Source organism: Arachis stenosperma, chromosome 7 (assembly GCF_014773155.1).
Source record: "Arachis stenosperma cultivar V10309 chromosome 7, arast.V10309.gnm1.PFL2, whole genome shotgun sequence".
NCBI classification, from domain to species: domain Eukaryota; kingdom Viridiplantae; phylum Streptophyta; class Magnoliopsida; order Fabales; family Fabaceae; genus Arachis; species Arachis stenosperma.
The window spans coordinates 53207000-53223053 of NC_080383.1; the positions used below are offsets into that span (position 1 = coordinate 53207000).

Consider the following 16054-nt stretch of genomic DNA (forward strand, 5'->3'; position numbering starts at 1 on the left):
CATTTAGGATTGGAGGTGGAGGGTCGATGGTTGTGTTTGGTGATAATGTAAATGCAGAAGAACTAGGATGGTGGATGGTGGGATGGGGTGAAGGGTGGTATGCTGATTTGGAAATTACTCATTATACACTTGGTCCCTATACTTCTATTAAAATTGCAAATTAGTCTTTATTGTCAAACATATGCAACTCACATGTTTAAAATAGCGAATATATTGACGAATATTCTGTTAAATCAAACATTGTTTGAACGGTGGAGACTAAATTACAAAATTTAATTTTGTTTAGGGACCCAATTACAAGCTTTTAAAATGTAGGAACTAATTTACAATTTCAGTAAAAATATAGGAACTAACGGTGTAATTTAACCAAACAAATACATTCTATTTCAAATAAAAACTTCTTAATAATTTTAAGATATATATTTTTAAGACACAAAATAAATAAATCTAATTAAAATTTATGAGAGACTGTCACCAAAATTTATGGGAGACTAATTTATTACCATTTTAAAAGATTAGGACATATTTGTCCTTTTTTCATAAATTTATACATGACTACATAGGTATGCAAATGACACTTCCCGATCCAGAGCATAAATACAGAATTTAATGTTTACACCAGTATGACACGCAAAGCCAGTTTTGGTATTTATTTTGTGTTCTTCAGCCTATGTGTTGGGTAAGAAACTAAAGAAAAACTTTCTATTACCTTCAAAAAAATTCTCGCAAGCAAGCTAACAAAGTAAGCTAGAATCAGATACTTTCCCCTACTTAAGCTTATTTCTTTGATCAGATCAGAATAAATTGACCTTTTCCAGTGGTTTCTAGGAAGTAGCTAGCCGCTCCACACTCAAAAGTCTCAAATAGACGCTCTACCTTCCTCTTTCTTTTGCCTTCAATATTCCTTTTGACTATAAAATCTCTCTCTCGGCATACAAAAACATGTATTCATCTCTTGTAACGCCTTTATTATAGTGCAAGATGCCATGGGCAACCTCATAGCCAGAAACAGAAACAGTGGTGCTCGAATTTCAAGAAACAATACCAAAGGAAGTGGTGGAAGAAATAATAGTAATAATAATTCTTCTGCCATTGACAATAGACCTTTATCGTTATCACAATTAAGACCGCGACAGTTAGCTCCACCACAGTATCCTTCGCTGCCTCCGCCGCAACCGCAACGAGCAGAATCCATGTCTAGGGCACAAAATAAGTCAGGACAGGAGGGATCAGCAACCATGGGAAAGAAGGATGCAGCAAAGAAATATGCTTTGATTAAGGATAATTTCACTTCTCTTGAACAGGTTTTGCCCCTTTCTCTTCATTCTTTCTCATTAACATGTTTAGTGTATGTTCGATTGGGGAAAAAGTTACATATTTGCCTAATCAAAATATACTCTTATTAGTGTACTTTTTTGTTATTTCCGTTTAATCTGTATTCATATTGTGAAAACAAAATTCAAGAATTGGATTTATGGATAAATTATATATAAAACTAATTTAATTTATGAATGTCTCAACTCTCACCTATTGCTATATCACGTTCATCCTTACTTCTTTAGAATATTTACCAATTTTTCTGTTTTTTCGAGCTTTTTCTACTAATGATTCTCTTATTGGTTCATTCTGACCTATCATATGTTTTGGCTTATAAGGCTCTTTCTTTTTCATCTTCTGATTTTAAAATGCGGCTATGAGATATTTTTTAATTGACTCCTAGTTTGGGATAGTGGGATATTTTTTGAGATAATCTGATTAGTATAAAATGTTGGAATATAGATGACCAAGTCAAATTGCAGTTTTATGCGGTAGAATTTTTTTTGGGTGACTTATGTGGTAGAATTTTAGTAGTTAAATAAGGTCAACTTAAACAAACATTTTTTTATGTATTTTATTTAATATAATTGAAAAGTTCAAAATATTATAAATATTTCAATTTTTTTAACACTCACCTACTTTTTGTTACCAAGGTAAAGATATATATAGTTAAGTTATGTTTAATTTGTCTTGCGATTTTTTACATAAATAAAATAAAAAATTTGTTAGGGGCTAACATGTCTTTTACGTCTTTCAAAGTTGTTATATTAAAAACCCACAACTTTTGAAGTAAACAAGATTTTAAATTTAGCCCTTGCTTTCAAATTTCAAATTTTATCTCCTGAAGTTAAAAGTATACCAAATTGTCAAAGGGAGATAGGTGAAATTAAATTATAAATTTTGGCATAAACTTACTATTTTGTGTTTATAAGTATCTTTCTTGGTTTTTATTAGAATCATTCAATATTTATTAGCATGATATCTAGTTCGAATAAGTATATTTGTTCTTCAGAATTATAAAATTTTTTTTTTTTTTGGAAAAAATTAGGATTTTCTTAATCCATTTTGAACCTCAACAAAATGTTGGATTCTATTTAATTGCTTGTACCTTTATACATATGAGAATGAACCAATATTTATGTTCTTCCATTCAATCAAGCTTCAACCATATTCTATCATTCTATCATGCATCGTGCATCATCCCCCATTATCTCTACTTCTCAATCTCATAGCATGGTACACACGCGTTTTGTGGGTCAAGCTTACTTCAGTCACTTACTTTATTTAACTTGTTGGATGTTTCTATTTAAAACACCATGCAGGGGTATAATGATGTTATTTTTTCTTTTTCTTTTTTGGTGGGGAATGGGGATTGGCCGTTTGGGAACCAGTATCATCCAAATCTTGTTACTAAAAGGATTGACCTTGAGGTTTTGTCACTTTTAAAACTCCTTGTCCTTTTTGCCAAGTATGTTTAGTGAGGCTGAAATCAAATATCAACTATGCAAGTACACAAAAACAAAAATCAACTACCAAATCAGCTACACGTATAAAATACATATTAAAATGTAAAATATACATACATAAGAACATGATAAATGATTTGTTGGCTGAATTTTTATGTGTACATATTAAATATAATAATGTTACTTTGCCAATTGATTATCCATAAGAAAAAAAAAGAAAAGGAAAGAAAAGTGAGGAGGACCTTGGCTTTATGATAAAATGCTTAACTTATTACCTTCTTTTCCAAATAATGCTTCGTGAGAACTTCCCAGTCATTATTAATAATGCTGCTTTTTCCAAATAATGCTTCGTGAAAATTGTTTAATGAAACCAGAAAGCATATACATTTTTAGATAGATATATATTATTGGATTATTTTGATGTATGCTTTATGAAATTTAAGTTGACATACATTTTAACACAATCCATAATTTAATAATAATTATTTTTATCATCACCAAGATATAATGCTGTCCGGCTTTAGGGTGTGTTTGTAACTTGAATTTTTATTTTTCCTTAATGTGACTTTGGTTGAAAATAGATTAAGGGAGATATATATTATCTACGGCTCATAATTCATAAATTCGTTAACTAAAGGTTTTGGGTTGAAATTTGGTTTTAACCTTATTCATTAGTTCAAATTTTCTAATATTTCTTCTCAATAGACTTTTAAAAGAATAAATAAATAAATAAAATAAAGTTTCTAATATATCATTTGTGTTCAATGAATCTCGCATCAAATTGGCACACATTTTAGATGAGGCATCAGACTTACCCTTCATCTAAATTCAGTGATAACGTAAAATATGTCAATTTAGTGTAGATGATATATAATGAGTACAAAAAATATTTCCTAAATTGTTTATATATATATATATATATATATATATATATATATATATATATCCAGTACCAGTAATAAAATTCTCAATTACCCGATTACTTATACAGGTTACAACTGCCTTAAGGAAAGAAGGTCTAGAATCATCAAATCTCATCCTTGGAATTGATTTCACAAAAAGCAATGAATGGACTGGTAGGTTGTACCACATAAATTTGGATCCTCTCATGTTCATATTTTCACGATTGATTCAATTACTATATATAGTAAAATAGAAGAAAGCCAAAAGAATAAATAATAAGTAATAGAAAAAGATTCATGAGGATATGTGTTATTTTAAACCTTGAGAGAATCCTAATCTGGCACGGTATAGGAACCAAATTTAAGAAGTTCATGATCCATTGCGTCGTGTATAGAAAATTTTGGGAGGCCAAAAAGAACTATGGTTTCTCACATGAGAAAATAAAATATGGGTTTTGGATCATAATTTTTTAAACATTTTGGAATAAGTTTCATTTTAACTGTTGGGTTATTAACTTATCATGAAGCCAATGCATCCATGTTGTTATTAAAGGCAGAATCTCATTCAACAATAGAAGCCTGCATGCCATTGGAGACACATCAAACCCCTATGAGAAGGCCATCTCTATTGTTGGCAAGACTTTGGCTCCCTTTGATGATGATAACTTGATTCCATGTTTTGGCTTTGGTGATGGTAAGTCCTAAATTTTGTATTAAACCTTGCATGATAAGAAAAATTGACAAGTTTAATCAATTTGACATGTTGTTCAATTTTACTTAATTTATTTTTTGTTATTGTTGTGCAGCAACAACCCATGATCAAGTAGTGTTTAGCTTTCACAGTGATCATACACCTTGTCATGGTTTTGAGGAAGTTCTTGCGTGCTACCAAAAAATAGTTCCAAACTTGAAACTTTCAGGTTATTTTCATATGTAGCTTTTTTTAAGCGTGTTTTTGTTACAATCAGTTAGGTCATGATTAGTAAGTGTCTCAGGATAAAAAACAAGACCAAAAAGTTGTCTATATCCTTGTCTCCACTGTCCTTGGTGTTCTAGTTGTCTGTATCTTTTGGGTAGAATATTTTGCCTGTTTCTGTATTTGACTCATTCTCTAAATAGGTTTGTATTTTCCCGTTCTTCTGTATTTCTGTCTAGAGACAATTACCAAATGCCAAACGAGGCCTTAGTTCAGTATGTTTGGTTGCTAGATTTGTCACTGAAGAAATGATTTCATTTTTGTTTGCAGGACCAACTTCTTATGCTCCTGTGATCGAGGCTGCAATAGACATTGTTGAGAAAAATCACGGCCAATTCCATGTGTTGGTTATCATTGCAGATGGGCAGGTACATAGTTAATGCTACCTCATTATGTTATGTGTTTCCATGTGTCTCTAATCTTATTCATATGAGTTTGTTTTATTTGTAAGGTTACTAGGAGTGTCAACACTGAAGATGGAGAACTGAGTCCTCAAGAACAGAAGACAATCAAAGCTATAGTTGATGCAAGGTAGACATAGATAGCTAAAACGCTGATTGATAATCTTACAGCATTCCTATTAATGCTTATACCATTTTGATGTTTCCAATCTTTTGATTAGCCTTTGTTAGCCTTAAACAATTTTAGTAATGTAAAATTGGTGATTTTGTATTTTGTTCCCTATGATTAGTTTTCTCCATTAGATGCTGATAGGTTAAATCATGCTTAGAGACGTTAGCATTTAATCATCCACATCAGTACTTGGCTTTGCCTAAAAGAAAATGCAGATGCTGAATAACAGTAATTTTATTTTATTTTATTTTACCTTTTTAAAAAATATTTAATTTCTGATATCAGTGAATACCCCCTTGCAATTATTCTGGTTGGGGTTGGTGATGGTCCATGGGAAGACATGCAGAAGTTTGATGACAAGATACCGGCGCGTGGTTTTGACAATTTTCAGGTATAGAACTTGCAGCTGAAAATTTCGCATAGTCTTACATTCTTTGCCAGCACTCTGTCGCAATGAAAATATCCTACTTACCCTTTTATGCAGTTTGTTAACTTCACTGGCATAATGTCTAAAAATATTGGCCCCTCTGAAAAAGAAGCAGCTTTTGCTCTAGCTGCTCTCATGGAGATCCCTTTCCAATACAAAGCAACCGTTGAATTTGGAATACTTGGGTATGATCCTTGTGACATTAGCGTAGGATTTCCTAGCTTAAAAGCAGCAAGCTATATAATATACCAAAATTACCACAAAAGATGATTTCGCTTACAAAATTACCCATGTAAGTACAAAAATTTGCCCTCTATATATACCCAAAAGACTTGATTTGCTTGACAAATCTACCCAAAAAGTGATCAATTTTCTTGTTGAATTTGTATTCTTCCACAAATAATTGTCAGCGACATGATCTTTGGTGGGTAATTTTGGTACTTCAGTCTATATTTTTTAGATCTATGTTTGTTTAACTGAATATCTGAAAGGATTTGCTAGTTGGTATTTAAAATTTTCCTATGCTTGTCTCTTTGGAGTTTGGACAACAGACGTGTAACAGGAAGAGCGAAGAAAATAGTTCCGAAGCCTCCTCCAGTTCCTTATTCCCGGCCGGCTCCCCCTGTTCATGTAATGAGCAATGCACAAACATCACCAGCAGATGATCGGAACCAAACGGTATTTCTAACTGAAACTTCCATGAGCAATTTCATAGTCAACGTTGTTAAGATGAGTACAAGATAAGACATAGGTTTGATTTTCTTTGGGTACAAGTAATGTGAAAGGCTTGAGGAAAAAAAATCTGCTTAGTAATTAGTTATTCATCGAACAATTTTTACTTTTTCTTTGAATTTTGCAGTTGCTTGATGACTAGTTTCGTGTTATTCTTCAGGAAAAAAAAAGGATAAAAAGAAATTTCTGCATAAACTGTCATGCGTTGGCATTGGTATATTATTATTTACATAGAATCAGACATAAGCAAGAAAAAGGAATGCACTTTGAAAAGATACACTATTCCAACAAATGAGTCTAACAATATTCCATAACATCCCAGTTAGAGAATTTGAGATAATCATTAGAAATTTAGAATCATGTCTCCAAACATAAGAACACATAGCAGGGTCTTCTCTTGTATCATCAAATATTGCATGCTCTATCATTTATATGCAACCAATTGAATTTTGTAGGCCTGCCCCGTATGTCTCACTAATGCAAAGGAACTGGCTTTTGGATGTGGCCACATGGTGAGGCTCATTAAATCCTTAACTCTTTTTTCATCAGGCTCTATTTGATATTTTTCTCATGATAAAAATGCAAAGACATTAAAAGTTATATAACTTGTTTGAAGGATGAGATAAATATAGAGACAGGCAAAATATTCTGTCACTATGGATAAAATGACTTGATTTCAAACAACCTATTTTGTCTCTTTATATTGTCTTTTTACATTTTATCCCCTGAGATACATGCCAAACACAACATTAAGGAATGTTTGGTTACATATAAAAAAAGCATGTTAGAGTTATTTATTAATAGTGGTTTTAACTTCTAAGTTCTAACAATTTATATATATATATATATATATATATATATATATATATATATATATATTTTTTTTTTCTTTTTCTTTTTTTTTTTGGGGGAGCAGACTTGCAGAGATTGTGCATCAAGGTTAAGTAATTGTCCCATATGCCGTGAGAGGATCACTAGTCGTCTCAGGGTATTCACTGGCTGATTAGTAGAATCAAAATCAAAATTCTATAACAACAACAATAACAAAACCTTGTCCCACTAGTTAGGATCGGCTACATGAATCAAACGACCCTGTCATGTATTATGTCTACAGAGACACTGTTTACATGTAGAAATATAGGATGTGTATGATAAATGCCTTGCAAGTGTTGATGAATGATGATGGTGTGGCTTATTAGGTTCTTAGAAAATGAACTTATTTGTTGTAACATGATAGCTTGTTATCTCTTCAAGGATGGTTTCAGTGTGCTGAAATGTGGATGTGTTTGTGCAAAATTCTAACTTGTTCATGTTTTTGCTGCCTCAGTAGTAGTTCATTTCAATTGGAATCCTCACCCATTCCTTATGTCTGGTCACATTTACATCGTGAAATAAATAACTCTTTACACATTATAAGTTTTATCAATCTAATTGTTAAATTGAGATGTTTAATGGCATATGGTCATGGTTCTGACACTTCAACCGAATCAGCTGGTCGAACTTGAAAAATTAAGAACGTTGCTTAGTCTAGTTTGGTCATGTGTAACGACTCAACTTTTAACATGTCATGATAAATGCTAATCGTCGAATATTACTCATTGGTCAATCTATGAGATTTTATACTCTGAATTCAGTTATATAATATTGAGCCTGTCGCCCTCGTCGTTAGCGGATTTATGTAATGTTATGCGTTTGCGTGAGCTAGTAAAATAGATAAATACACCGTAAATATACATATGCATGAAATTAAACAAAGTATATTACATAATGTCGTTAGGGCTTCATAAAAACATGAAGAGAGAGTAACAACAGCTATACAATCCATAAGTTATACAAATAAGATATATTACGCTATATTTATATATATGGTATACAGCTGCGGATGAATATACGACACTCCAAGTTCAAGTCCATTCAGAAAATTTTTGGTCTGGTACCCAGGCTAACAGAAAATAGAGAAATCGTACTCAAGAAAATGCTAATAAGGGGGAGGAAAAAATACTCTAGACTCTAAGAATCTAGTGTGCACAAAGCCACAAACTGAGAGTTGTTATGCATAGTGTAGAAGTTTTCCGAGTTCTTGTTCAAGAACTGAAACCATTCAAGAATATACATCTTTTAAGCATTATTGTTCATATATTTTCTGCATCTTCTCTGTTTGTGCTTTAGCTCAATTTTGCATCACTTTTGTCGCAAGTAACTATGTGCAGATTGTTAGGAAATTATTTAATTTTCTAACTTATTTGTGGGCAATACATATATCAATTATAATCACAAATGATGCTATTTCAAATTAAATGACTTATATAATGATGATCTCATTTATTGTTATAAATGCTAATTGAATAAGTCATTATTACTTTTGATTTGGAATTAAATGAGAATAAAACCGGATATTATCTTTTGTTCCTTAGATAATTATCTTTTTGGATTTTAGATATATTATCTTTTGGGCTTTAGATGCTATTTTATTTGGGCTTAAGGGTTTAATGGGTGCCATGCTCAAATATAAATAGATCTTTAGGGTTTCGGTCCCCAATATACCAAAGCCGCCTTTGTTGCTCTTTCCCCATCAAAAAAGTTACAGTTCAGCCACCTAGGAATACAGAAAGCTTTGGTTGAGGAAGATCGAAAGAACCACAAGATTCAAATTCTTCCGATTGTATGATTCATGTTTATGAATTCAGGTACGCTTCCGCATTATGTTATATTTTTTGGTGATTCAATATGGATGATCTGGGTTATTGAAAATTAATTTATTCCAACAAGTAGTATCAGAGCCATCCATTATTTAGTCATCGAAAATATTCGGTTTTTATTTTTCTATTATCGATTCATATATATATATATATATATATATATATATATATATATATATATGTATGTATGTTGTTTACGATATAAATTGTTGCACGCATATATATGAAGTTGTTTGAGTTTGTATGTGTGCGTCACTGTATATATATGGATATGCCCTCCTGTGTTCTTTAGGTTATGACAATGCATATAAAGGAATATAAAGGAATATATATTTATGTTCCTTAATCAATATATGTGTGTATTATGCATATACAATTGTGCCTATATATATATATATATATATATATATATATATGATTTTGGCATTGTTTCAGATTACATGTTATTACTGCTATTTGGATTGCTTTATATATATATACTTTCGGCTGCTTAGATATATATATTTTACCGTATCGAACTTTTTTTTTATATAGTAATTGATTTATTCTGAAACATTAGCACAAAAATATTATTATAATTGTCTCGTTTTTTTTTATTTATTATGTGTGCCATTAATTTGGTATAAAATTAATGGATTATCCTTTTGAGATATAAGAAATATTATACCCACTAATTTTAAGAAAATTGATTTTAATCTTAACGGATCAAGAATTTTTTGTACATGAATTATAATCATATTTTTTTTAAGATCTCGAAAGGCACCATTAAAATTTAATTCCTTTTGAGATTTAAGTATTTTTTTTTGTTGTTATATAAGGAAACTAGTAACAATTTGGATTATTGTACCCATCAATTTTATAAAGATTTGTTTTTGGAATAAATTGATTGAACATTATGTTGCCAAAGTAGCCTCTCTTTTGTGAAAATTAATTTATTCAAAAACATTAGGAATATGGTGATATGTAATTCATCCGAATATTGGTCGGCCCAAAGGAAGGTCTGTATTTGGCCGAATTACATACACATATTGATGGTAAATACATATTTGGTTAACTAATTAAGAATAAAGTAATACTTATTATTTATGCGAACAATAATCGGCCCAAAGGAAGTTTATTGTTTGGCCAAATAATAAGCATTGCACACTTTTTATTTATTTTCTATTAATTATGCGGTCAATAATCGGCCCAAAGGAAGGTTATTGTTTGGCCAATTAATAGAAAATATATGCGGTAATAAATAGGTTGCGAAGTTTAAGTCTCCATGTGCGCATTAAGTCGGTCCAAAGAAAGGCTTAGTGTGTGACAGGAATTTTGACAATATTTGATTACTGCAATGAGAGTATCACTTACAGTTAATTTTTCTATCCAAAGATTGAAAATTAATGTTGTGCTAGATATCTCAATATGGATTTTTTTCCCATTAATTAACTAATGTTTACTGCATGTTCTTTTGCTCTAATCCAGAAACTATGGCTTCAGCTACTAATGTTTCTGCACAAATTAGCAGTATCCCTATGCTAAATGGTTCAAACTTTAAAGTTTGGAAAGATACCGTGGAGATTGTCCTCGGTTGTATGGATCTAGATACAGCTCTTCGAGAGGAGAAACCCACTTCCACTCCGGAAAATCTCAATGAGGTTAAAATAGAGAAGTGGGAGAGATCCAATCGAATGAGCATTATGATCATGAAACGCTCAATTCCTGAGGTGTTTCGGGGCTCAATTACTGAGGATAAAGATGTCAAACAGTTCCTAAAGGATGTTGAAAAATTCTTTACTAAGAATGAAAAGGCAGAGGCAAGTAGTCTTTTGAGCAAACTTGTCTCCATGAGGTATAAAGGTAAAGGGAACATAAGGGAGTACATTATGGAAATGTCTCATCTTGCTTCAAAATTGAAAGCACTAAAGTTAGAGTTGTCTGAAGATTTACTCGTGCATTTCATTTTGATTTCTCTCCCTGCACACTTTGGGCAATTCAAAGTGAGTTATAACACTTTGAAGGACACTTGGTCCTTAAATGAGCTTATATCTCACTGTGTGCAAGAAGAAGAGAGGCTACAGCAAGATAAGACTGAAAGTGCTCACATGGCTTCATCTTCTCAGTATAAAAGAAAGCATGATACAACTGCGGATGTGCCTTCTCAACAGAAAAAGGCTAAGAAACAAGATCAAGTTTCAACTTGTTTCTTCTGTAAGAAGGTGGGACACATGAAGAAGGATTGTACCAAATATGCCACCTGGCGTGTAAAGAAGGGTATAATTCTTACTTTCGTTTGTTCTGAGACTAGTTTAAAGTTATGCACCTGTTGATACTTGGTGGGTAGATTCTGTTACTACTACTCATGTAAGTGTTATTATGCAGGGTTGCCTGTGGAGCCGACCGCCAAATGATGTTGAAAGATACATCTATGTGGCAGACGGCAATATAGTTGCAGTCGAAGCTATAGGAACCTTTAGATTATGTTTCACGAGTGGATTTTACTTGGATTTATTAGAGACATTTTATGTACCGTCATTTAGACGAAATTTGGTTTCTGTTTCTCGTTTGGACAAATCAGGTTATTTTGTTCGTTCGGAGACAATAAAGTCAGTCTCTTTTATAATTCAAATAATATTTGCTTTGGTCATTTGGTGGATAATCTATATAGGCTTAACTTAAATTCCTATAATAATGAAATACTGCAAACGGGTACAAAACGAAAACTAAATGAGAATTCGGCATCATTATGGCACAAACGCCTGGGTCACATCTCTAAACAGAGAATTCAGAGGCTCGTGTCAGATGAAATTCTTAGACCCCTAAATTTGGCAGACTTTAAAGTCTGTATTGAGTGCATAAAGGGGAAAATAACAAACGAAAGAAAATTAGGTGCCGAGAGACTAAAGATGTCTTAGAACTGATACATACCGATATATGTGGCCCATTCCCTATTGTCTATTGGAATGGACAACGGTACTTTATTACGTTCATAGATGATTACTCTCGTTACGGGTACCTATATTTAATTCATGAGAAGTCCCAAGCCTTGGATGTTTTCAAGTCTTTCAAAGCTGAAGTTGAACTTCAACTTGGAAAGAAAATTAAAGCTGTCAAATCTAATCGTGGTGGTGAATACTACGGAAGATATGACGGCTCAGGTGAACAACGTCCCGGGCCTTTTTGCTCTTTTCCTAGAGGAGTGTGGTATTGTTCCACAATACACTATGCCAGGCAAACCTAGCATGAATGGTGTTGCAGAGCGAAGGAACCGAACTCTTAAGGACATGGTGAGAAGTATGATTAGTCATTCTTCCTTGCCTGAATCACTCTGGGGAGAAGCATTAAAGACCGCAGTATACATCCTTAATAGGGTGCCAAGCAAAGCAGTTAACAAAACCCCATATGAAATTTGGACTGGGAAAAGGCCCAGTATAAAGCATCTGCATATTTGGGGATGTCCAGCTGAGACGCGACCTTATAGGCCACATGAAAGAAAATTGGACTCAAGGACAATTAGTTGCTACTTTGTTGGTTACGCTGAGCGCTCACGGGGGTACAAGTTTTACAATCCTGCATCAAGGTCTATTTTTGAAACGAAAAATGCCAGATTTCTTGAGGATGTTAAGTTTGGGGGGAAGGAAATATTAGGAATATTGCTTTTGATGAGGATTCTGTAACTGACAATGATCAGGTCCTTGTGCCTATTGTTGTTCAAGATACAGTTATAGTACAAGAGCAAAATAAGAATCCTACTGTAGATCCAGTTATAGTACAAGAGAACAATGAGAATATCGTTGTTGCTCAAGATACTGCTACAGCACAGTAAAATAATGAGAATCCTCCTCAAATCCCAATCCATACAGCAAGCTCAACAACCTCAAGAAGTGTCATTAAGGAGATCCAATAGAGAAAAGGAGAAAATCCATCTATGGTCTCAAACAAGCTTCCCGTTAATGGTATCACAAGTTCATCAAGTCATTACCTCATGGTTTTGAGGTAAATATCATAGATGAGTGTGTATACTGCAAGTTCAGTGGGAGTAAATATATCCTTTTGGTCTTATATGTTGATGACATTCTACTTGCTAGTAACGATATAGGCTTGTTGCATGAAACTAAGAAATTTCTATCGGACAAATTCGAAATGAAAGATTTTGGTGATGCCTCTTTTGTATTAAGAATCGAGATACTAAGAGATTGCTCTCAATGTATTCTTGGATTCTCACAAAAGAACTATATCGAAACGATTTTAAGTAGATATGGCATGGAAAGTTGTAGACCAATGGACACACCCGTAACTAAAGGAGACAAGTTTAGTCTCAAACAATGCCCTGAAAATGATCTTGAGAGGACAGCAATGCATGATAAACCTTATGCATTAGCACTAGGGAATTTAATGTATGCTCAAGTCTACATACATCCTAATATATCATTTATAGTGGGAGTGTTAGGTAGATACTTGAGCAATCCGGATATGGATCATTGGATAGCTGTTAAACGCATAATGCGTTATCTAAAGAGAACAAAGGATTACATGCTTATTTATCGGAGATCATTAGGTACTCCGATTCCGATTTCATGGCATATGGTTGCGAAACTTTGTCACTAAGCTTCATATAGTAGATGACATTGAAAGGGCCATTAAAGATATTTTGTGACAATAAGTTAGTAAGAACTATACTCTAATAACAATAAGAGCTTGACAAAATCGAAGCATATAGACATCAAGTTTCTTAGTTGTCAAGGAGAAAGTTTAAGAAAAACAGATTTTCATAGGACATATGGAAACAGAGTATATGCTAGCAGACCCATTACCAAGGGATTGAACCCTAAAGCTTTTCATGAGCACACTGCTCAGATGGGTGTCAATATTTATGATGCCTTGGTTTAGTGGGAGTTTATTTCATGCTATATGTCCTATGACAGATATTGAGTTATTTTTTTGCAGAATTAAGTTGATGGTTTATTTCATGTTATATGAAATGTTCATTTTGCAATATTTGTATTGTGTTTGATCTCAATAAAGTTGGACCAGCTGGAAATAGACATGCATGAGATCACTTGGCATGTAATTTCCATATTACTCATCCAAATTTGATCTATGTCGTTAAGTATATTAGGATGGTGATTGGCGTGGTTTAGTCACGGCATTTAATGTGATAAAAGCTGCGGTAGTTCCATATCTAATGTATGAGACGGACCAGATTGTTAAAGTAATGAAAGAAATAGCATTCAGATGCGCGCATAAAGTTTATAAAATGTGATTATGTCAAGAAAGAATATATGTATAGCCCAAGTGGGAGATTGTTAGGAAATTATTTAATTTTCTAACTTATTTGTGGGCAATACATATATCAATTATAATCACAAATGATGCTATTTCAAATTAAATGACTTATATAATGATGATCTCATTTATTGTTATAAATGCTAATTGAATAAGTCATTATTACTTTTGATTTGGAATTAAATGAGAATAAAACCGGATATTATCTTTTGTTCCTTAGATAATTATCTTTTTGGATTTTAGATATATTATCTTTTGGGCTTTAGATGCTATTTTATTTGGGCTTAAGGATTTAATGGGTGCCATGCTCAAATATAAATAGACCTTTAGGGTTTCGGTCCCCAATATACCAAAGCCGCCTTTGTTGCTCTTTCCCCATAAAAAAAGTTACAGTTCAGCCACCTAGGAATACAGAAAGCTTTGGTTGAGGAAGATCGAAAGAACCACAAGATCCAAATTCTTCCGATTGTATGATTCATGTTTATGAATTCAGGTACGCTTCCGCATTATGTTATATTTTTTGGTGATTCAATATGGATGATCTGGGTTATTGAAAATTAATTTATTCCAACACAGATCTCTTCAATTATTATGAAAGTGTTTAATTATTAGTTGGATTAATCTTAGCATACAAGTGATTAACCCTTACAAATGTTACAAGCGCTGAAGCTTACTAAAACCCTAAACGCGCTCCAACTGTTACATACAGGTCACGCGCTATATAACAGAACATTATATCAATCAAAATCAATTAACACGCGAATAATACCATTTTCAATTTTTAAAAGATTCCGTTACCTTCTTTTAATCTCTTGCCAATTTTTTTCGTTCTCCTTCTCTGTGTTCTCTCCTTGTATTTTCGATCGTTCTTTCTTCTGCGATTATCACTGCTTTGTTCGTCGTCATTCACCTCACTTTCTCTCACTGTCACTATAGCCTTGTTTTATTTCGATTTTCTGGTTTCTGAAATCAAAATCTGAACAAACCTTGAAGATAATGGATGATTCAACCTCATATTGTCAGCTCAATCAGGGCGAAGTAGATTTTGAATTTGAATCGAACGAAGTTCCTGAGATTTGATTTAGATTTAGATAATTAAGATTAATCTGAATTTGATGCAGTTATTAGTCTATGATTGTCTAGCTGAATAATTCGCTAACATAGACTGTGAAATTAATGCGTGAACATAATCTGTAGATTGAATCTAATGTATTAGTTTTGATTAATTATCTGCAATTTATAGCAGACGCTTGGGTGTAGATCAAAACTTTTTGGGTGTATTTTTAGGGAGGTTTGGGTGTATTTTAGGAAAGTTTGGGTGTATTTACAGTTTATGATTTTTCTTGTTATTTTTAATTGACTTGTTGTCGTTCGGGTGTATATCAGGAGTCCTTGGTGTATTTTACTTTGATTGTTAATTTTTTATGAGGTGCAGAAATTCTATAGTATTTTTTTATTTTTAACATATTGTATTTTGCAGCCCCTCTCTGTTGTTGATGAGAAGCTTGTTCCCAAGGTTGGAATGACTTTTAAAAACCTTGAAGATGCTGCAAAATTTTACAAGGACTATGCCAAGGCTGCTGGTTTTTCTACAAGAGTTCGGAACACAAATAAAAAGGGAAACAAAATTAAGAATCAATTGATCACATGTAGCAGAGAGGAAAAATGGAAATCTAAAATATCTCCGACCAAGA

The 16054-nt window shown here is 32.7% G+C and overlaps 2 protein-coding genes across 2 annotated transcripts; both read left to right on the forward strand.

Annotated features, from left to right (window-relative positions):
- Positions 1–608: 608 nt before the first annotated feature.
- On the forward strand, positions 609–8008 carry LOC130941545 (E3 ubiquitin-protein ligase RGLG4-like). The gene is made up of 11 exons (XM_057870096.1): positions 609–1304; positions 3775–3859; positions 4239–4379; positions 4492–4605; positions 4932–5029; positions 5113–5192; positions 5520–5625; positions 5719–5846; positions 6213–6339; positions 6849–6905; positions 7310–8008. The coding sequence occupies exons 1-11, from the start codon at positions 987–989 to the stop codon at positions 7394–7396; spliced, it is 1341 nt and encodes a 446-aa protein (XP_057726079.1). The 5' UTR covers positions 609–986; the 3' UTR covers positions 7397–8008.
- A 2556-nt stretch (positions 8009–10564) lies between these two features.
- On the forward strand, positions 10565–11111 carry LOC130939792 (uncharacterized). The gene is made up of 2 exons (XM_057867868.1): positions 10565–11001; positions 11096–11111. Exons 1-2 carry the CDS (start codon positions 10565–10567, stop codon positions 11109–11111), a joined length of 453 nt encoding a protein of 150 aa, XP_057723851.1.
- Positions 11112–16054: the final 4943 nt, after the last annotated feature.